At 45.8% G+C, this 22,498-nt stretch overlaps 1 protein-coding gene across 1 annotated transcript; it reads left to right on the top strand.

Moving 5' to 3' along the window:
* The first annotated feature begins 1,666 nt into the window (after positions 1 to 1,666).
* On the top strand, positions 1,667 to 9,478 carry LOC135397655 (mite group 2 allergen-like Ixo r 2). Its single transcript, XM_064629265.1, has 4 exons — positions 1,667 to 1,926; positions 2,011 to 2,121; positions 7,116 to 7,285; positions 8,976 to 9,478. Exons 1-4 carry the CDS (start codon positions 1,854 to 1,856, stop codon positions 9,054 to 9,056), a joined length of 435 nt encoding a protein of 144 aa, XP_064485335.1. The 5' UTR covers positions 1,667 to 1,853; the 3' UTR covers positions 9,057 to 9,478.
* The last annotated feature ends 13,020 nt before the right edge of the window (positions 9,479 to 22,498 follow it).

Consider the following 22,498-nt stretch of genomic DNA (forward strand, 5'->3'; position numbering starts at 1 on the left):
CAGGATTAAATAGAGCAGAGAAACGAGTCTTTCCAACCAAGAAAAACTAGAACCTCGTTCTTCTAGTGCTCTAATAATAAAACTTGGCGCGTTTATGTATATGTATGTCATGCAACTTAAACTTCAAGAATCACCAAATCGCTTCCAAAAGAAACGCATCAAGGTATAGGCCTGTTTCGTCATATCACAGATTAGTATAGTGTTCGTACATCGAAACTATTATAGAGAGTCTTGCACCGCGCCCATTGTAAGAACAATGTCAGAGTTAATTATTCAATGAATCATTATTACGGAGTTAATTATTTATTTAATGAACGAATTCTGGAGAAGTCAAAAACTAAAAGGTGTACATTATGTAGCAAGTAAGTTGAAAGTAGCCTAGTTACTTTTCCAAAGTAGCTTCGCAGGAAACCCAAAATCCATTCTCATGACTTTGTTCGTAACTTCGTTATATTTTGCACAGTACCTTAAGTGGTAGCGAGTTCTTTTCGGCGAGTTACTTCCACATCCCAGCTTGTCACCATGGTCTCTTTGTTCCTTTTTCCCACATGGTAGTGGAACAACACAACAATTATATTCCGACGATGAAGTGGGGAGGTCTTTCCACCCTAGGAGTGGAACGCTACCCCGTAGCTGGGGTACAGTGGTTAGAAGTGGCTAGAAGCTAGGGCTCCGAACGTGGACATCTATATGTGTCTCTTACTGCACGTCCAATATAATTGTCAAGTGACGTACCAATAAAAGAATGTAATAAACTGTCAATCAATCAACCACGTTAACCCAACATACAAAATGTACACTCCATAAGAATTAATCAGGTATGTTAGGTTTATCGTCCATATACAAAAAAAGAGAGAGAGAGAGAAAAAAAAATCTGCAGCGTCTTGTTGTTGTTGGTTGGTTAAGTAACAAGGGGAGATTGAATTCGCGTAAGCGAATTCTGCTCCCCCCCCCCCCAAAAAAAAAAGAAGAAGAAACGGTACGATCGCACCACAGAAGGTGCGAGCGCAACGCAAAGGTTCAGCGGGGAGAGCGTCACGACTGCGACTCCGTTCACATCAAGGATCAAGTAATGTCCACGCACCGTCTAGTATAGGGTTTCTAGTCCAGCTTTCACAATGAAATTGACAAGAGCATTGAAGGCCGCGTTCCTGTGCTTAGCGTCCCATACGCCTAAGACATTCTCTATACTGAAGTCTCTGCTGTCGAGATGGCCAAGGGTCTGCCTCAAGGCGCCTCTTTGTGCAGCGTCTTCTGTGGATTTAAGTTAGTCATTTGCAGCTGCCACAGCTTGACCATACTGATACAATTTATCTACAGGAAACAGCCGCAGGAACAAGTTCGCATCAGTATAAGCAAACAGGACACGGTCACATACATTGACGCCGTGGACAGTGACAGCAGCAGCATCCGCTGTCTCATTTCCTGTGATACTGCTGTAATCAGGAACTGATTGCGAGATAATCATATCATGCCCAAGCAGCAGGGAACAGTGGGGAACTCTTGAAGCAGTTTGAAGAAGCTGTAATTTTGAAGATAGTACCTCAAGTTCGGAAGTGTTCTGTAGCTCGGCTCTTGAGTCGTGGTAAAGGATACCATTCATAGGGTGGACAAGACTTCAGATATTCCAGAGCTTGGACGGTGCCATGAATTCGTGCCGCGTCGTGGATGACTCATAATCAGACAGCGTGAATGCACCAGTGACACCATCATCCGGACCGGGACATTAAAAAAGCAGACGACAAGCCTTGACGAATTGCCGACAGGTGTTAGAGTTCTATAAACAAACCCGGCCACCCATTCGAGGCCCGTGAACGTGACGTGGCCTCAGCTCGGCTCGACACTTTTGCAAGATGCGTCTCCTCGTCTTCTTCCTGGTCTTCGTTGGACTAGCTCATGCTGGACATGTCTCAGTCAGTAACTGTGGTAAGCAGGACGTAGTCGCTTGTTTGACGCAGCCCAGGTATAAATTCACTTTCTGTCTGCGATAAAATCTGCTTTGTTCTGCAGGATTCACGTCGAGGGCAACACTAGTACATCTCGATGTCGAACGTTGCGATTCTGTGCCTTGTATTATCAAGCGGGGCATATACACGAGGTTTGAATTCGAATTCATCCCACGTAAGTGATATTGAGACACGTAAGGGATTACGGAATTGATGAGTTTCAGTTTACTGTGTATTCTCACACGAGCGACATCCTCACGGAAGATTCTAGTGGAAGAAAAAGTAAAAACACTGCTCATCAAGACGAAGTTTCGTCCCGTGTTATATATTGAGCATTCACACCGTGCGGAATATCGGGAGTGGCGTGCTGCGCACTTAGCAGACGACAGTTAGCAGACGACAACGTCAGCGTCTTTCCTCTCGTCTGCTACAGAACACTGGACGTTGAGCGCTCACGCTCAGAAAGCTATATGACGTTTTTCGCATCTTCCGCTTCTACGGCGAATGTCGCTCGTATGAAGAGACAGTCAGTGTCGTGTATGCCAAAGGGAGTCTGGCCATTGGGAAGAGCCGAAAAAAGAGTCTCGACTTGTCAATCAAACTTAGGCGTACTCCATTGGTTACCGTTTTGGGAGCTGCCACGACACCAAATTTTCTCCAAGATGGAGGATGGTTCTTGGAACGACGAAGCGGAGATTTCGTGACAAAAAATTTTCACAGTCTACTTTAATTTCATACTGTAAGTATATATATTCTCATGTACGCCTGCAACATCAGCTTCAACTTTCGCTCCGCCATCATTATTTACGCGAAAATGGGGTGTTTCGCCGCTAACGTTAGGCCTACTTAAGACCGTGACACAAAGAAAATAGCAAGAAGGACGACCCTTATACGTAGGATTTTGCACTATATAATTGCATTTTATTTATGCATACATCTTTGCTCATTTTTGATTCGATCTACTTACATTACAAAACTTTATACCGGCAGTCGTCTGCTACGAGGAAGCTGTTGTACCGACTTCTGCCAGCAACCATTTCTGCAATTTTGAGCCTTCCCAACATGCCTGTCTCCGTGCAGATGGCGTTGATAAAAGTGGGCGCAAAATCCGTCGTTTTGGTCTGTCACCAGTGGTACCCGTTTCAATCCAAATCCATCAATTTTCTCCAAAATGGTGGCACCCACTAAATATGGGTGAGGTATAAGTACTGGATGGATGTCATAAGAGACAACTGTATTTCGACCTGTGATTAGCTAGATACCTCAAAAAGTGGGTGGAGCCTCGGGTATAGGCAGGTCCCATTAATGGCCAGACTCCCTTTGGCATACACGGCACTGTACACGGTTACTCTCATGCTAGAGGGCTGTGCTCGCTAATTGCCGAGATGACTTCACACGTCGAGAAAGGCTTATTGGTGGTGTTGGTGTGGTGGTGGTGGTGCTAGTGGAGGGTCTCGCCGTTGTCGGCCTCACAGAGGTGGGCAACGTCGCGACTGACGCCATGGGGAATTGTGCGTCCTGGGCAGACTTCTCAGGAACCTTTGCCGACATGTATCTGAAAGTGACTCAGGAAACACAGAAACAAAGAAGAAGAAAAAAAAGAACATAGCACAGCTGAGACCAGGATTCGAACCCGGTACCTCCCATGTCCCTCCAGGGGGTCTCCCGGGCACGACATACTAGATTATAACGACCATGTCGTAGGCACCGCTTCCCAGCGCCGCATTTTTGGAAGGTAGCGGTGGCGCTCCTCATCGTCCCAGCTATTGCTTACTCAACTTCTACAATACTGTGTACTTCAACTTAACTTAGTATTTCTGTACAATTGGTGGATATTCCACAGATGTTCCATTCTGAGGCTGGTTATCATCATCATTCTACGCGTTTTCATGGGAGCTATTGCTGTCGTCTGTTACGGTAGTCGCACATATACGCTTCTGCGCGTTCAGAATTCAAATTTCCATCGTCCAATCGTGGTGCAGATCTCGCGTGCCGATGAGTAGGGCCCCTAGCGGAACGTGCGGACGGGCTCCTCATAGGGATTACTTATTATGACATGGGCGTTAAAATCTAGTAGGTCGCGCTCCTGGGTATGTGCATGGGTACCGGATTGATCTGCGGGGTGCACCGTATACTCCCTGCTGTCCAGTAAGCGCGTTTCGTGTACTTTCCTTGACGAGTCAATCTACCTCGATAGTCAACGAGCAAACCCCCCTGTATATAGGCGTTGTCGCATTACTCTTGATCAGAGTTGTACGTAACGCGTTACTAGTAATTGCATTACTAGTAATCAGTTACTTTTTCAGTAAGTTTTTAACGTAATCAATTGATTTTGTGAGCAAGTAATGTTCCAAGTAATCTGATTACAATTTGCGGTAATCAATTACTGAGTAATTGATTACTTCTTTAACCTTCTGTCAACAATGGCAACCCTTTTCAGCAAGCCAATCTGTTCTTCTGTTCCACCACCAGTTCGACTGAAGCAATGACGCAGAGGTCACTGTGACGGCCGTCTCTAGTCCACACGTGTTATACACACGCGTTATTACCACAGTAATATGATAGTAACCGCGATAATATGATGATATGATAATATTACAACCGCGACCTATTAGAGCAACAGTAAAATAGGTGACTGTATTGATAAATTGTGGGGGCTGAACATAACAACAGTAACAAAACGAAGCCGAAGTTTCGATGTTGTTTTAAACGCGTGTATGTGTTTTATATGTTGCTTTCATGTGTATTTGTGAATTTCACTTATCATGTATGTTGGTGTCTCATATTAGAATTTGCAACAAGAGCTGCATGGTTGCATTCACTGCAGTTTTGTTGGCTTTGCTATGGCCCGCAATTTAAAAGTAACGGGAAAAGTAACGCGTTACATTTTTAATCGGTAACGTATTACATTTTTGATGAAGTAATTTGTAACGGTAAAGAATTACTTTTCGTGCAGCAGTAACAGTAACTGTAATCAATTACCTTTTTCGAGTAACGTGTACAACTCTGCTCTTGATCCACTAGTTAAATGAAAGAAAGGGTCAAGGTTTCGACAACGTGTCGAAGCGTCGACTCTTTTTTTTACATTTAACTTTTAACGTACCATTAAATGAACTAGTGTTCCCAACTTCCCTAAATTGCCAGCGTCTTTTTCCTTCCACAAGTGTGATACTTCGTGGCCGTTTGATTTTTTGTACTTCGCTCGACCTATATATATATATATATATATATAGATACTCATAGAACGATGCGGCAGCACCAGAGGACACGTGTTTCGCCGTGTTTGCGGCTCGTCGGCTCTGGGTAGCTGCGCATCGTTCCGAATTGGCAAACCAGGGGTCACTCAGCGAGCGATATACACCTGGGAGGGTGACTGAGCACTCCTCAATGCCACAGTGCAAGCCAGTGAATTGTAATGCAGGAAAAAAAGCCATTAAAGAAACAAATAAATGATACTAGACGTGTTTGAAATTCAAACTTACAGATTAATATGGCTTCTATGGCTGCACGCAGAGAAACAGATACTCATAGAACGATGCGGCAGCACCAGAGGACACGTGTTTCGCCGTGTTTGCGGCTCGTCGGCTCTGGGTAGCTGCGCATCGTTCCGAATTGGCAAACCAGGGGTCACTCAGCGAGCGATATACACCTGGGAGGGTGACTGAGCACTCCTCAATGCCACAGTGCAAGCCAGTGAATTGTAATGCAGGAAAAAAAGCCATTAAAGAAACAAATAAATGATACTAGACGTGTTTGAAATTCAAACTTACAGATTAATATGGCTTCTATGGCTGCACGCAGAGAAACAGATACTCATAGAACGATGCGGCAGCACCAGAGGACACGTGTTTCGCCGTGTTTGCGGCTCGTCGGCTCTGGGTAGCTGCGCATCGTTCCGAATATTCGGAACGATGCGCCATGCAGCCATATTAATCTGTAAGTTTGAATTTCAAACACGTCTAGTATCATTTATTTGTTTCTTTAATGGCTTTTTTTCCTGCATTACAATTCACTGGCTTGCACTGTGGCATTGAGGAGTGCTCAGTCACCCTCCCAGGTGTATATCGCTCGCTGAGTGACCCCTGGTTTGCCAATTCGGAACGATGCGCAGCTACCCAGAGCCGACGAGCCGCAAACACGGCGAAACACGTGTCCTCTGGTGCTGCCGCATCGTTCTATGAGTATCTGTTTCTCTGCGTGCAGCCATAGAAGCCATATTAATCTGTAAGTTTGAATTTCAAACACGTCTAGTATCATTTATTTGTTTCTTTAATGGCTTTTTTTCCTGCATTACAATTCACTGGCTTGCACTGTGGCATTGAGGAGTGCTCAGTCACCCTCCCAGGTGTATATCGCTCGCTGAGTGACCCCTGGTTTGCCAATTCGGAACGATGCGCAGCTACCCAGAGCCGACGAGCCGCAAACACGGCGAAACACGTGTCCTCTGGTGCTGCCGCATCGTTCTATGAGTATCTGTTTCTCTGCGTGCAGCCATAGAAGCCATATTAATCTGTAAGTTTGAATTTCAAACACGTCTAGTATCATTTATTTGTTTCTTTAATGGCTTTTTTTCCTGCATTACAATTCACTGGCTTGCACTGTGGCATTGAGGAGTGCTCAGTCACCCTCCCAGGTGTATATCGCTCGCTGAGTGACCCCTGGTTTGCCAATTCGGAACGATGCGCAGCTACCCAGAGCCGACGAGCCGCAAACACGGCGAAACACGTGTCCTCTGGTGCTGCCGCATCGTTCTATGAGTATCTGTTTCTCTGCGTGCAGCCATAGAAGCCATATTAATCTGTAAGTTTGAATTTCAAACACGTCTAGTATCATTTATTTGTTTCTTTAATGGCTTTTTTTCCTGCATTATATATATATATATATATATATATTTCAAAAAGATGTTGGCATTTAGCTGAGACACCCTGTATGCGACTTGTCCGCTTCTTCGAGAGCAGAAGAAAGCGGTACGTGGTTGACGGTTCTACTTTAAAGATGTCCCCGCTTTTTTTTTCTCTCTTTTTTTGCTTTTTTCTCTCATCACCACCGTCGTTAACAATAGGTGTGCTTGCCAACACGGAATATGCGTATCTCTGCGCCTCTGTGGTATAGTGCGGATGAATAGAGCGAACAGTCAGAGAGGGTATATCGCGTTTGTCTCTCTTTCAGACGTCAACAGCAGGACACTGACTTTGGACGCCAGATTCTCACTTTTTGGCATCAACTTCCCGATCCCAGGAGTGGTGTCAAACCTCTGCAAATTTGTGTCGTGTCCCATCGTGGCTGAAAGAACTTACCGTATCGCTCTGACATTCTACATAAGCATGTGGTCCCCTCCCGTAAGTCCCAACAGTTCACTTTCAGATGTTCAACAGTTCTCACGATGTTCACATGTGAAGACAGAGACCGGTGACACGTGTTGACGCGTGCAGCTTCCCTGGCATAGCGTGCACCCATACGCCGGCAGGAAGGCGGCAAAGTTCGATTAGCAGCGATATCTCGGCTAAGTACTGGTTATCGTGATCAGCACCGACGTTAGTATAGGCGTTCAGAGAGGGGCATAAATACATTTTTGAGTATTTAAATATAAGTACAAAATAATTTGTTGAAAAGGGGGTATTTAAGTACTCTTTTCAATATCAGTGTCTATAAATACAAAATATAAATACAGTATTTAAGTCTGTATAACTACCATCATAAATTGAGCAAGGTGGCGTATGGAATCACGGAAATTATGATGATTATAACAACAAATCAGCAAGCAGCAACTTAACATTTATTTGTTAGATTACTATGATGATTTTAATATTGAGAAGTTCCTGGAAGAACCTGATGGAAGATCCTGCATCGTTTAGGCATCTTCTGTTCGGCCGCACAATCAGATTCGCTACAGAAGGGTCAAATGCAGGGAAATTTTAGGATATGACTAGAGTTCCGCGTTTTCGGTTTTAACCGAAAAACGCCGAAAAACATACGCCGGGTAAATTTAACCTCATTCTGTTTTAATCGAAAAGCACCGAATACGGAGGGACATTCCAGGACATTACAGAGATAAATTGCTGCACATGCCCAGCAAGTTATTGATGCAGATCAGAAAACCATACAGGAATACGATGGTTGTGAAAAATGTCCGTTTACTTTCTCCTTAGCCGTAAAACGCCACCGCAGGGAACAACGTCATGTTTAATGAGCGTCGCGCGGTCGCGCGCTAGGATTTCTATTCGCCGATAACTGCAGGGTAAACCATCGAAAAACGCCGATTTTGTGACAATCAATAAACACCGAAAAACATACGCCCAAAAATAAAAACCGAAAACGGAGAACCCTAGATATGCGTCAGCATATTATGTATTTAGGAGTATTTATAAAGTATTTATGAGATTAAATACCCGATAATTGGTATATTTAAATATAATTATAAATACATTTCTCTAATCTGTATCTAAATACAAAACATAAATACAGGTATTTATGTTTTAAATTACAATGTATTTAAGTACTGCCCATCCCTGGTACTATCGAACCCATTAAAATCATCATCGTTGAAAACTTAAGTCCATAATGGGTATTAGGGCAATACGCAACATCGAACGGACACAAAATAGATGAGTCCAGAAAATCCCAGTGTGCTTAGCGCAGCTCTGAACTGTGGGAGTTTACTAACACGTATAAGAAACGAGTGGCCTCCAAACTGTTCCGATTTCTCCCCGCTCAGCAAGCGCCCAGGATGCAATGCGCTCGCGAAGAGCACTGGGATTTTCTGAAGTCGTCTACATCGGGGGTCTCATTTACCTCCACGAGATGCGACAGGGTCGACTATACTTTTATGGGCCGCTGGGCGGCGGAGTGCGGGAAACACTTAGGCATTTCACGGTTACACTAACGGCAGGGTCCCTTGGCGCCAAAGAAAAACTCCGAATGGCGCGTTTTTTCCCCCAAACAACCCAATACAATTAGAGTTACATCGAAGTTACATTATCGTATCATGTTTGTGTTCTCTTCATTTTCTTCGTCTTCTTCTTTTTCTAGTTAGTGACGAGACTCACCTACAGAATAAGAGGCGATGACCGAGAGCTGGGATGCTACACTACGGTTGTGGAGCTTCATTAATATATGCAAATGTACTATATGATATGCTAAGCAATGAAGAAACGCCCAACAGCTGGCTAAGGAAGGATGCACCAGAGGGGGAGGGGGGGTGATGTGTTTACTGAAAGAAAAAAGAAAAAAGGGCCAGTCACGTGGTAGTCGGCTGGATAGGGTATAGTCAACGTTCCAACAACATAGTCGAGACGTTTGATACTTGATACTTGATTAAAGAAATTTCTCCTCAGTGCGTCCTTTTTGTGACCGGCCCTATACGGACGGTGATTCGTTACTTATACATATACTTCTTTATACTTATTCATGTACTTATTAGCATATACTTCTGTGCGTGGACACATCTATATATCGGTCTTCTTTCGCTGCATTCATATAATGTAATATTTATCGAGTGGTGTACAAATAAAAGGCTCGTAATAAATCGTCAATACGTGTTGTTACGCTACATTCATCCTGCACACAAAACGTATATACTTCGTACAAACTAGGTGTGTTATGTTTCTTCAGGTCAAAAGGAGAGAGACAGGGGGGGGGGGGATAGGGAGTCACACGACCATGACCGACAGAGCAACAATGCGAATCAGCGCATCATATAATATAAATGCAACATGCACCAACCACGTGATCCACGTGTACGCGTGTTTCGCATAATGGGGGGGGGGGGGTATGTTTATTACAAAAAAAAAAAAAAAAAAGGCAAGCAGAAAGGAAAGGTCAGCCAGACAGATCGGCCGCTCAAATCGCAGACGACATTTTTACGGACGACAAATTAAAACACGACGCGATGACGATAGGTGTGCGCGGCAGATGTACATGCCAACTTCGTGCAACGTTATGTGAGGGTATTTTGCGGCTTTTCATTTGACCGAAGTTTGCCTTAGACAAATTGCGTTAAAATCACAGGGGTAACACAAATTAGCCATTGTTGGAACTACCCTCAAGCGGGTGCTTTTGTCAAAACTGCCATCTTGTCTATGGTCGCACGTCATATGGGCACCGTGCGCTAGAGTTTTCTGTCGACAGCGGCTCCTCGAAGGGAAACGCGGCGTAATGCCCTGGTACCAGGCAGCAGCGCCTAGCAGTGCTGTGCGAGTTTCGCCGTTCGAAAAGAGCGATTAATTTGAAGCTGCCTGCATAGAAAGTCAAAGGAGAAGATAAAATGGAAACCCATTATATGTGGTAATCTGCCACGACAACCAAGTTAGTGTGAAAGAGAGGCAACTTGCCGTAAAGGTTTCTTACTTCTCGCTGTATCGTCCCGCCGGTCACATATTTGAGAGAGCTCTTTCACCGCAATCCATCCAACTTCGTGCTCAATCTGTTGCTTCTAACTTAGATCTCATTCCTTGCATTTAGTATATTTGTCGGTGACCAGTTGAACACCACGATGTGGACCTATAGCACAGTAGCTGGCGTTAAAAAGTTGCGAAATACACCAATGAATGGCCAGTGAACATAGTGGAGCTTGGCTAAAATTTAATGTCCGCTATATGTCGTACAGTGTTTATCTCTTTTACTCGGACCCTAATTTGGCGGCGTGTCCGCGAAGACTGGCTTTTGGGCCTGGTCTTCCTTCAATATACACCTTGCAAGCGAACAGAGGGGAATATGGGACTTATTTGTTCTCCCCGAGCTACGTTTCGCAACCCGTCATCATTTTATGTATGTGCATTCTGTCCCTATGATATTATTATCGTTGCCATGAAATCTTGCGATCTCGGTTACAAGGTTCTTGTTGTTTGAGAAAATTTATTAGACGACTCATACTATAGAACATACGAGTATATACTAATACTAATACACACCAATACACTAGTTGGAATTAGTTATAATGCACAAGATACAATGTATATATGGTTGCATGACTATGGGACATATGACATATGGTACATATGACTACACAACTGTGACTATATATACATATGACGACCATATTCGCCACTGTGGCTATGTACATATGAGATGGCCTTTATACATTTATGGAGGTGCACCAACGATGCTAACATACGCATCCTGAATGACAATGGAAGGGTGATCACGGCATCGACGCCGGAAGCCTTCCCCTCCCAGCGCGAAGAGGTCCTGCTGCAGGATGGCGATTACGCTAACTCTCAATTTCCGCACCAATAGGAAAACAGGGATGTTGCGCAGACGCAGTGCCACAGCTTTGCAGCGCGCTGCCCACAGAACCTGTGCCCCGCAAGCCGTTAAAAGTGCGCTACTCTGGTGGCAGGACTGTCGACGATGTAAGGGCACTGGGCATATGATGTTCGTATGCCGCCGAGCCAATTGCCAAAAAATTCTTGCAATCCGACAGTCAAAAAGCACGTGGTGGTTCGTCTCGACACAGTTACAGTAGGGGCAATTGTCCGTCGGGGTCAAGTTCCATGTCTGAAGGCGGTCCCGCGTGGGTTGGATGCCCCATGCAAAGTTCCACACCACGTCACGCAAGAGAGCAGGGAGCCACGAGCCTATGGCTGACGCCCATGGAACTGTTGTAACCTGCTGAAGGCGTCCAATCCAGTTTGCGCTGACTTGCACTTCGCTCCATAAAACTGCTTGGGACATTCGTGATGGGGCACTCACAGACACAGAGAGAGACTCCAGTTTGTGATGATAAGCATGAACAGTAGCATGGAAACGCTGCGGAGATCGCGCCGCTGGGAATGATGGATCATATGCCTCTGGCAAAAGGTATCGCGCTAATGGACCCATCCAGTACTTTAGGAGCACTTGCGTTGGCGTTGGCTCACCACGAAGTATCCGTAGGACGGTGTTCAGGGCAATTCCTTTGCTCATCAGGCTTATGTCAGGTAGGGCCAGTCCACCCTGAGACAGAGGAAAACATAGCAGAGTACAAGCTAGTGGCCTACCGCGCCGCTTCCTCCAAAAGAAGGACAGAAGGGCAGTATGGGCAGGTATAAGTACGGAACGAGGAGCAACTGTAACGTGGCTCAGATGCCACAACCGGCCACAGAAGACACTCCGAGCCAGATATGCACGCTCTAGGTAGAACAGCGCGTATGCATTAGAAGCTTTACACCTGGAGCAGAGATCTTGCAGTGCAGTCGTCCAGTTTGAGGCCGTAGGACAGTAACGATCGAACACAACACCTAATATTTTAAGGGATGTAGCGCATGAGAAGGGCAGAAATGAATAGGAAGCCCAATCTCTGAGACGCATTAGCTTGGTCTTCCGATAGTTGAGTAACCCTCCCCGAGATGACTGCATATGCATCATAGACGCGTAGGACCTCATCAACCGAACCAGCGTCACGCAGTAGGACCGTAACATCATCTGCGTAAGCAGCCACCTTCCACGTTCCAGAGATTGGAAGCGGGATGCCGTGAATATGCGCGTCTGTATCGATGGCCCATAGAAGAGGGTCAATGGTCAGAGGGTTCTTTGCTCCTTCCTATTCGTCCACACACAAACGTACACACAGAAAAGCAATCACGCGTTTGTCGAACAGCAATTGTCTGTTTCTTTTTACTCGTGTCGGTTTCACGCTTGTCTGCGCGACACACTCTGTCACACATTGTGCATACACACGTAATGTTCCACGTGCAAGGAGCTTCCCTCTCGCATTCATTTTACGGGTTTCGTATTGCGGAGCAGATGCCCTTTCTACAAACCACTTCCACACAAGTAACGTATTTTAAAGCCAACGAGAGAAGTCGATAAATATTACGTCTGTTAAGGAAACGCATGTCGCGGTTAGCATGGATGTCATGGGTAAAGGACTCAAGTTGCGTCTCACATGAAAAGTGTTTGTGTTTTTTGTTCGGTCGATGCGTTTTTTTTCTTGCAATATTTTCCCCTGAAGGTCCCGATGCGTAAAACAGGGGTTCCGTAAGGTGCGAAGTAAAATTAAAAAAATAGGACGTTTATTTAATTAGTGAGTGTATGCAAATGAACCGCTCACTACTCAGTTTGTAGCCGATGTACCAAGGATCTTTACCGAAAAGACATTTCTTCGGTGACGCCACCTGTTCACGAACCGGCCGGGGATTTTCGTGATGGCAAAAGGGCAATGGTGCAGGCCAGCTGGTACATGGTGAAAATTTGGAACCCGAGAAAGGGACAGAGGAGGGACGACACGACACGTTCTCAAATTTTCGAGAAACACCCGGTATAAAGCACTATGTCACATCAAAAAATCTGCCCCGAAAACTTGGCTCATCTGCGCAGATTCGAAGTCTTCCCTAGTTGCCATCATCCAAAGAAGTGATTCGAATTAAATGGTGTACAAAATTCTTATCACCCTAAGGGATGCCATACAGTCAGGTCACAGTGTAACACTGCAGTGGATTCCCTCCCACTGTGGTACATCAAGGAATGAAGCAGCAGACAAAACAACCAAGGAAGCTCTAAGTAAGACTAAGCTCAGCGCCATACCTTTCTGGAAAGCCAACTGCGAAGTCTATCTGAGGAAGACGACAGCCCAAGAATCCAGAGAACTCTGGAAGGCGCCCCACCGACCTACTGATTATCTCTCTTTCATCCATCCCAATTTGACAGCTATTGTCCCAAGAAGCCTGGAGAGACCGCCGCAAACAGCCACCCACAGAATCCGCCTATAGGTCAGCTTTATTCACGGACAGTACTCTACAGGATGGCACACACATCCACTTATGCCGCACATCCGTAATAGACCTTGTATTGTTGAGCTTCTTGCAAAAGCAAGCGCCACCTGTGCCACGCAAGGAGTCATGGGAACTTCGAGGGCCATAGAGCATTACGAGATGGCGAGAGACGGAGGTAGAAGAAGAAGAACAACAACAACATTCCCGGTTTGCGCAGCAGCAGCGTCAGCAGGGGTAAACCATAACTGAAGCAGACGACAGAGCAGTGTCCCTCAAAGTTCCCATGCTGCTTTGCGCCGCGAGCTTGGTGGCGTGCGCATCTTTGTAAAGTCGTCTATTACGCAGAGGCTCAAAAGAAATGGAGCAGCAGATGCCCACCAGGGAGATAGCTCCAGAAACCATCCAGTTATTCTAAGAAGCAGCAGCTATGCGTCGTTAAACCTGACATGATTTGTGGTTCTCTGGTCTCGTCTGGCATTGTTGCCCTGGGTGATTACACAGTATGATTTGGTCAAGAGTGCTGAGGCTGGTGCATTTTCAACAAATGCATCGGGCAAAGTTACCTCCGTTACTTTAAAAAAGGAGTATCGATATCGGTATTTCGATTCTTTTTACTCACTTCTTCGTGAGCTATGTGGTGACTTCATATGTCGCCTGCAACTCCATTTCTTATAGGTGGTACAGGTGGTCATACTTATCCACAGAAAAGTCTTTAGCACGTGTCACTCGTGAGTGAATGACTCGTGACACTTTTGGTTTTGAGTCTCAACAACAACAACAACTTTATTTTGAGAGGAAGAGTGGGGAGGTTCATCGCCAGAGGCGATACTCTACCCCATTGCTGGTGGGGATGTGGGGAATAAAATAACGAGCCCCTTCACAATAACGATCGAAGTCCGATGGTGTCCAGAAATGTCAAAAGAGCTTTGAGCTCAGATCGTTGCTGGTCTGGATTGGGCGAGGCCTGCAGCATTAGAAGCTACACTAGTTTAGAAGCGGTCTACGATGCCGCTTCCTTTAAGAAAAACGAAGAGGGCTTTCTCCGCTTTCTTTGTCAATTTTGAGCACAGCCATTTACCTAGCAGCTTACAGAAACTGAAGGGGCGCGAGTCGAGCTTGCCTAGGACAGCTTCCCCAGACAGAACACTATCTCCTGTGGACGTTCGAAATAGATCCCAACGTCTATGTCCTGAAATGGATATCAGATTAACGTCTCTGGGAGCTACATGAATGGACGTCCGTAACTGTACATCCGCAGGATATACCGTAACGGCCGTTTGAAGAATTGTCCGAATAGGGTCCCTGATGGGATGTTGCAGGGAGCATTATCAGAGGAGAGAGAGAAACATGGCAAGGTGGTCGCGTCGTGAGTTCGACTTTCGCTGAACCAGCTAAATGCCTCAAATCAATAGCAATTCAACCTCTCCGTATTATTTTTAGTCCGTCCAACTCCAAAAGCAGTAAGAAACACAGACGTTATCGTTATAGTGTGTTAATACGCCAAGCAGTTCTTGAGTCCAGTGTTATCAGTATACGCAATCGCACTGAAATTAAACACCTCACCCTTTAGTTTGACCCGCAGGCAAACAGGACTCTCGAATTTGTGGAAGCTCGCGAGACAAGCAATCTATAGTATCTGTTTTCGCTCTGGAAAGGTATATGCCACTGCCTTTTTAAGTTCGTGGTTCTAAGAGCTTTTTGCTTTTTAAAAATTCATGCCCATTGTCCGTAACAGAAATACCAGAAAGAAACAAAGAGGAGCAACTGAGAAAGAAAGATGCAGTGGCCGAAGCTGAAACAAAATGGCAGAAGAAAACGCCTATAGACGTATAGTAGGAATCTGTCCACTTACGCAGCAGCTCAATAAATAGTATCAATAATAATGAGAAAATACAGGGCCCTGAGCACGTACGCAAGTGTGCCCGCGTGCAACGTCCCGGCATCTCCGTGTAACTTCCTGTGCAGACAAACGACGGATGTTTGTGGGAAGTCCAAACCGTGGCCACTCGGAGATGTGGGTGATATATCTGTCGGAAAAATGTCTGTCTCCCAGGGAGATCCGAATTTCCGGGAAAGGATATCCCCAGGAACACCACGGGAAGTTTTGTTCCGTTTGGGTCCATCCTTTCTCGGTGCTGTTTGAAGGCGGGGTATTGGATGGTCACGTGGAGCGTATCTTCGAGCGTCTTACATGTTGCGCATAGTGGCGATGCTGACCTCCTCATTCGGTAAAAAGTCGCCTGAGTGTAGTGCGACTTTTTACTCTATTAACAGGTATCGGTATCGCGGGTGAGGGGTTGGGGTCGAGGTAGCTTGCCGTTGTTGGCCGCACTCAAGTGGGCATCGTCACGACTATAGCCAAAAAAAAGGAAAGTAGGAGAGGAGAGTTGAGGACTTCAAAGTGATGTAGAGGCAGGATGACCGATACTGATGGGACGGAAGCACACTGTAGGTGAGAGGTGCACTAGAGTGGTCTCTCCGCTAGGCCCGTTTCTTGAAGAAAGCGCACGAGGCCGCGAGTTTTTGTAAGTTGTTCCGCACAAGAACCTTCGGGGAAGAGGACGTCCGTCAGTATGCCAGGCCTGGCGTGGGGAAGATGGGTTTCCCGCATAGTATGGTATGCTCGGCATTCTGTCAGGATATGCGCAATTGTTTACGGATGATTACAGTGTCCGCAACTGGAGTCCTCCTTGGAGCCGATCTTGAACAGTTGCGAGCTCGTGAACGCAGATCCTGTGCGTAATCGATGGAGCATTGTCTGCATACCACGGGGAAGATCTTTCGTGGGAAGAGAGGGTCGGTGATTCTGCATGATGACGCACCTCAACTAGCTGTTTGACGACCATGAGCTTGTCAGTGTCGGCCGGGACTGCTAAGGATGGGCTGCAGCTGTTGTGTGCTGAGGGAGCTAGCTGGTCCCTCTGATGCCGTCATGAGACGGGATCCATTGGAGCGTAAGCTCACCTCCGGTTAGCCTCTGCTGGGCACACGATCTCCTTATACATCGGGCTAGAATGCTACCACACATGGGGTTTATCACGCTGTTGAGGGCACTTCTGGAGTCCGTAAGCAAAACGGCCGTAGTTATTCCGGTGACTTGAACCGCAGCAGCTGCGTGTAACAAGGCCAGGAGTTCGGCCGTCGTATAGATGAGATTGGGTAACGAACTGATTTCCCTTGCCAGGCCTTGTTTATTGACGGGATGTAGTACGCGCTGGTAGCGCTTTTGGAACGGTGGTCAATGGAGCCATCCGTGAACACCAGAGTATGTGTGTGATAAACGTCGCTTATCAGGTTCTCAGCCGCCATCCTGGCCACCAGGGGGCTGGACTCGCTCTTCTTCCGTAGACCCGGGATGTGAAGCGTTGTTGCGGGCACGAACTCCCGCCACGGCGGCGTAGGTGGACTAGCTGGGAGCCGAGGAAGAGCCCCCCTGTTGGCTGGAGAGCTGGTGGCACTAGCCAGGCGTCCTAGGGATGTGTGTGTCCTTTGTTCGAGGTCGGTGAAGAGGGAATGCTTGTTGATATATGTTGATGCATCATCCAAAAACTGGAGTCCTTTGAGCTCAGAGTGGACACTAACAGGCTTTTCCTTAGCTTCCAGGTACGTTTGGGTGATGCTAGAGAAGGTTGGGAGACCAAGCGCAGTTCTTATTCCGGCGCGATGAAGGCGCTCGAGGGCCTGCCATTGTGTAGGCGCGAGGTCTACGTATGGCGCCACGTAGAGAATGCGTGACAAGATCAGGGCTTTGTGAAGGGTGAGCAATGACCGCGCATTGCAGCCCCATGATTTACCGCTGATTCTGCGTAGCAGGTTGAGCGTTTTCTTTCCCGGTATCGGTAGCGCGGTAACGGGTACAACACTGACACACATCCAACTGTAACCCAGGAGGTTGCGAACTTTTATGTCATCATCGGCTGCCCACCTTTAGGAATTAAATGACACTTCCTCGAGGGACATCATGTATGTACGTCCTCAATGTAGCGTGGTCTCAAGCAATGTTGTTCGAAAACTTACCCTTCTCTGCTTTAACATCCGACACCCAACTTATGACACCAGCACGTATAAGTAGTCACGTTGCTGTGCCTGCAGAAGGAATTCCAAGTATATGCACGGCGAGTCCTGCTGTGCCATGACCGCGTGGCCCCTTATTTCACAAGAAAAGTAGTCGCGTCCCACAATCGAGGTATCACGTATCGGCACTATAGACTCCGCTGGCGAGAAGATAAACTTTATCTGTTACACGAGACGCACACACACCCGACTTTTTATCCTCCTAGTTTGTGAAAGGCATTTTATACGTAATCAGCCAGACCCTATATGTTGCACTGACCCCGCTGCTCCTCTCTAAGATGGATAGACGGACGTCCGCGATGTGTCCCTGCAGTGCTGCAGTCGCCGACATATGCCATCTTTTGTTGCACTGCAAGCGGTACGCCGGCCCCCGAGCCGTTCTTTCCTTTTTTTTCTTCTTCAATAAACATATCCCACCCACCCCGACCCTATATTGATACGAGGTTGGGTTGCAACCCAGACGCACGCCGGGTGCAGATTCGTAAATACAAAAAAGAAGACATCTATTAAAAAAAAAACGTGAGTGAGGGCGGGTTTCTATATTGAAGAATATAAGAATTAGGGAAAAAGTGTGGGCTAGGTAGTTTCTTTGTTTTTCTTTGTTTTATCTGCATTTGTGTTGACCAATTCTGCTTCATCATGGCGACGGTCCTGCTGACGGTGCTACGATGAAAGCGGTCATTTTGTGAAATGCAGATATGCGTTGGATTAGATTAGGTTGCTTCATCTGTTTGGATTCTCTAGTTTCCAGAGGGTTTCCTGAGGTGGGAGGCGAAGCACAGGTCTGTTAACTGCCACTCGAAATACGCACAAGCATGATTCGCAGTATACGATGTTGCCTCGGCAAGACAACATTGGAATTCGACAGGAATTTGCCATTTTTGCCACTCGCAATTTCCCTCTAAAACGACTCGGTATTTTCCGTCACGCAAGAGAGTGGAGGTAACGTGTTTCAATAAAGAGGAAGTGAGAAACGACACCTGCACGCGGTTATTTCGAAAGCTCGACAAAGCTGTAGTGCTTACCTCCGTCGTATCTTACAGAAAGCAGCACTGTGTGTACCTTGTTGTGTGCTCCCACGACTCAAGTATGCGTTAGTTGTGTGGATTGCTCTCTGCGTCACTGATGCGAATCGTCTTGGATCTGTTTAGAAAATTGCTCTCCAAGTTGTTCACTATTTTTTTCTATAACACATTCAGGCCTTTAGATTGTACGATTATTATGGTTTGTTGACGCATTTTAGCTTGCTGTCGCTGACTGCATGGCGTAATATTTCCAAGACATATTATACTTTGTTCACTTATAAATGCGTGAATTCATATATTGATTCGTCATATCTTTGAAGTCATCCATGCTTTTCTTTTTTTCTTTTTTTTTTCTCTTCCCAGAGTTGCGTTGCGCGATCAGCTTTCATTTTATGTAAATACTTTCTGTCCATATATGATACCATTATACTTAATTAAATGTTGGGAAATTCTATTTCAATGTCATATGCGACACTTTTTCTCATTCTCTTGGGCTCTCCAAGAGAGCAATGTATTGATATAATATATACCGCACTCTTAAAAATGAACTTCACCGCATAGCAAGCCCCTAGCCAACCCTAATCTCGAATGATGTCGTACGCCTTTTTTTGTGACAATTATGAACAGCATAAGCGTCACAAAATGGGCTCCACCCCACGTTTTCGACAAATCAGGCACGAGAACGTTGTCATTCGGGATGATGGTTGGCTAGGAGTGTGCTATGTGGTGAAACTCATTTTTAAGAGTGCGGGTACACTGTTAAAACAGAAGTTCACCGCATAGCACGCTCCTAGCCAACCGTCATTCCGAATGATATCATTCTGTGCATTGATTTGTTGAAAATGAGAGGAGGCGCCTATCTGGGACAGATTATCTTGTCCCGGATAGGCGCCTCCCCCCTGTTTTGAACAAATCATGACACAGAATGATATCATTCGGTATGATGGTTGGTCAGGAGCGTGCTATGTGGTGAAGTTCTGTTTTAACAGTGTACTACAGTTAAATCCCCGGGCTTAATAACTCGCGAACGGGCGCACCAATCGAGGAACTTTCTTTTTTACAAGTATCCGTCTGATAGCACGTAAAAGCTGCGCACTGTGTGAATGAGTGGGAGAGGTCAAATTATTTAAATAAAAATTCAAATGAGTCTTCGTAAAAAAACGCAACTTCTAAAGCAGGGCACCGTCGGCACTGGAATGTGCACTACCCCTTTTGGGAACTTCAGTAGATACCTTTTAGAGAGAAATCTGCAACTGAAGCGGGACATTTGTTGCAGTAATTAATTGGTTTCGGCTTACATATTTTTGTCGCGGTTTGTCGCGGCGAAGCGCAAAACGGCGTAATCCATTGGTGTAGGTCATAGGACGTAATTCATTGGTGGATAAGTGAGTGGAAGAACGTCTTTTTGCGCTTCACCGCGACCAGCCGCGACAAAAATATGTAAATGGAAACGAATTAATTACTGCAACAAATGTCCCGCTTCGGTTGCAGATTTTTTTCTAAAAGGTGTCCACTGAAGGTCCCAAAAGGGGTAGCATCCATTTTAATACCGCCGCTATTATTATTTTCCAAAATGCCATGTATTATCACTCGGTTACTAGATCTTTTTGTGTTGTCGTTGTTAGTCATTCCATTCCCACTATTAAAGCACTGTTTCCTTGTTCTTTCTGGGGAGAGAACTCGCAGGCCAGTCTCACAAACAGTGTTCGTAATAAATACATGGCAAGACTGTATTTTTCTGTTTTGAAGCTACAAGTGTCATGTTAGAATGCTTGTTGACTCGTGGTAGGGGACCGAGAGAGACAGGACAATAAGGACGGACGACAATTTCTCAGGCTCAGCCTACACTCTTAGAAACGAACTTCACCGCATAGCGCGCTCCTAGCCAACTATCATTTCGAATGATATCGTTATCTGCCTTGATTTGATGAAAACGGGAGGCGTACGCCTTTTCTGTGACAATTGTGAGCAAGCATAAGTGTCACAAAAAAGGCGAACGCCTCCCGTTTTCAACAAATTAGGGCAACTAACGATATCATTCGAGATTATGATTGGTTAGGAGCGTGCTATGCGGTGAAGTTCATTTTTAAGAGCGTAGTCTGAGAAATTGTCGTCGGTCCTTCTTGTTCCGTGTCTCTCGGTCCCCTACCATGAATCTATACCAGCTTGCCTGCCCCCTCTCCATTCTTTCGCTGCTTGACTGTTATAAGGGGTTGTTTAATATGCAGGGATTTGCAGGATGACTCCTTCCGAATTGAGTGAATGAATGAGTAAGCCACTTGTTCATTCATTCACTCATCTCGGATCAGGCATTATGTGAAAAGCTCAGAGCAAAAAGCTGCGTATTACAGTTTGATACGGTTCTGGATAGGAAGCTAAACAGGAATTTGTCGAATCACTGTGCTGTTGGCACTTCCTATGGAGCTTGCTTTCCTGAGCCAGATTGACACTGTTCTAAAACCTTGTTTAAACTAGCTGCAGCGTGCGGCACTAACATTGAGACTCTTTTGCAGATGCATATGCTGGGTGTGACATCTGGATAGCCAAGGCAGTCTGGGACAAGGTGGACTCAATGTTCATCAAACAGGCTGCCTTGGCTGTTTGGCCAGCATCGGTTCTGTACACTGTCAAATCGGGCAATTGCTGATGGCTGCACGGACGTGAGACGTCCCCTAACTCCACGCAAACTCAATGCGTTGTACTGTGAGTATTATTTACCATCATATATAGAGCGTTTTTTAAAGCATGCCTTCATTGCAGCACTCTGCAGTCACAGGCTCGGCGTGATGGTCAGGGATCCCAAGAAACTTGAAAGCGAAAAAAAAAAAAAAAAACAGCCATTGAAAAGAAAGTGAGACACTACGTCTCGCAAAAAATTTCAGACCTGCGGAGGTTGCAGGAACGGGCTGCAGAAAAAGAAAAACAATAAAAAATGCAGTTGCAGTTTTTTCACCAGTGTTCGTGTCACTTCTGATTTTTAGGATAGTCGTCAGGCTATACAGGTTCTGCCTACTCGTCCAGCAGGGCAGCTGCTGGTCCAGCAGTCCACCAGGACTTCTGCTGGAGCATGTCCCAAATTACGGTCTGCTGGTCCACCAGCCTAGTGGCCTGCTGGAATTTTTTACAGGGGCGCCCTGCTTTAAAAATATTTTTTTTTTACGAAACTCATTTGAATTTGTATTTAAATGATGAGCGCCTCCTAGTCATTCATACGGTGCGCAGCTTGGATGAGGTATCGAATAGATACTTGAAAAAAAAAAAAAAAAAGAGAGATTCTTCGATTGGCGTACCGGTTCGGAATTATTTAGCCCCGGGATCTATAACTGAAACACTCGGTATATATTGATAATAATGTAGATAGAGAAACGTGGACAGTGACAGCAGCAGCATCCGCTGTCTCATTTCCTGTGATACTGCTGTGACCAGGAACAGATTGCGAGATAATCCTATCATGCCCGAGCACAAGCAAACAGTGGGGTATTCTTGAACCAGTTTGAAGAAGCTGAAATTTTGAATGTCGTACCTCAAGTTCGGAAGTACTTTGTAGCTCGGCTCATATGAGTCCCATTCATGGCAATGCACGAGACTTATTACATACTAAATATTCCAGTGCTTGGACGACGCAATGAACTCTTTCCGTCGTGGATGACTCATAATGCGACAGTATGAGTGCACCAGTGACACCATCATCCGTGCCGGGGACGTTAAAAAAAGCAGATGACAAGCCATGACGAATTGCCGACAGGATTTACCAGTTATATAA

This window comes from Ornithodoros turicata, chromosome 6 (assembly GCF_037126465.1).
Source record: "Ornithodoros turicata isolate Travis chromosome 6, ASM3712646v1, whole genome shotgun sequence".
In the NCBI taxonomy this organism is placed as follows: Eukaryota; Metazoa; Arthropoda; class Arachnida; order Ixodida; family Argasidae; genus Ornithodoros; species Ornithodoros turicata.

What these genes read in the sequence shown, in the direction of transcription:
- LOC135397655 (XM_064629265.1), top strand. Translation starts at nt 1,854, where the DNA reads ATGCGTCTCCTCGTCTTCTTCCTGGTCTTCGTTGGACTAGCTCATGCT. An exon ending in TGAATTCGAATTCATCCCAC is followed by an intron (nt 2,122 to 7,115) that starts GTAAGTGATATT and finishes TCTCTCTTTCAG; the next exon opens with ACGTCAACAGCAGGACACTG. An exon ending in TAAGCATGTGGTCCCCTCCC is followed by an intron (nt 7,286 to 8,975) that starts GTAAGTCCCAAC and finishes TTCTTTTTCTAG; the next exon opens with TTAGTGACGAGACTCACCTA.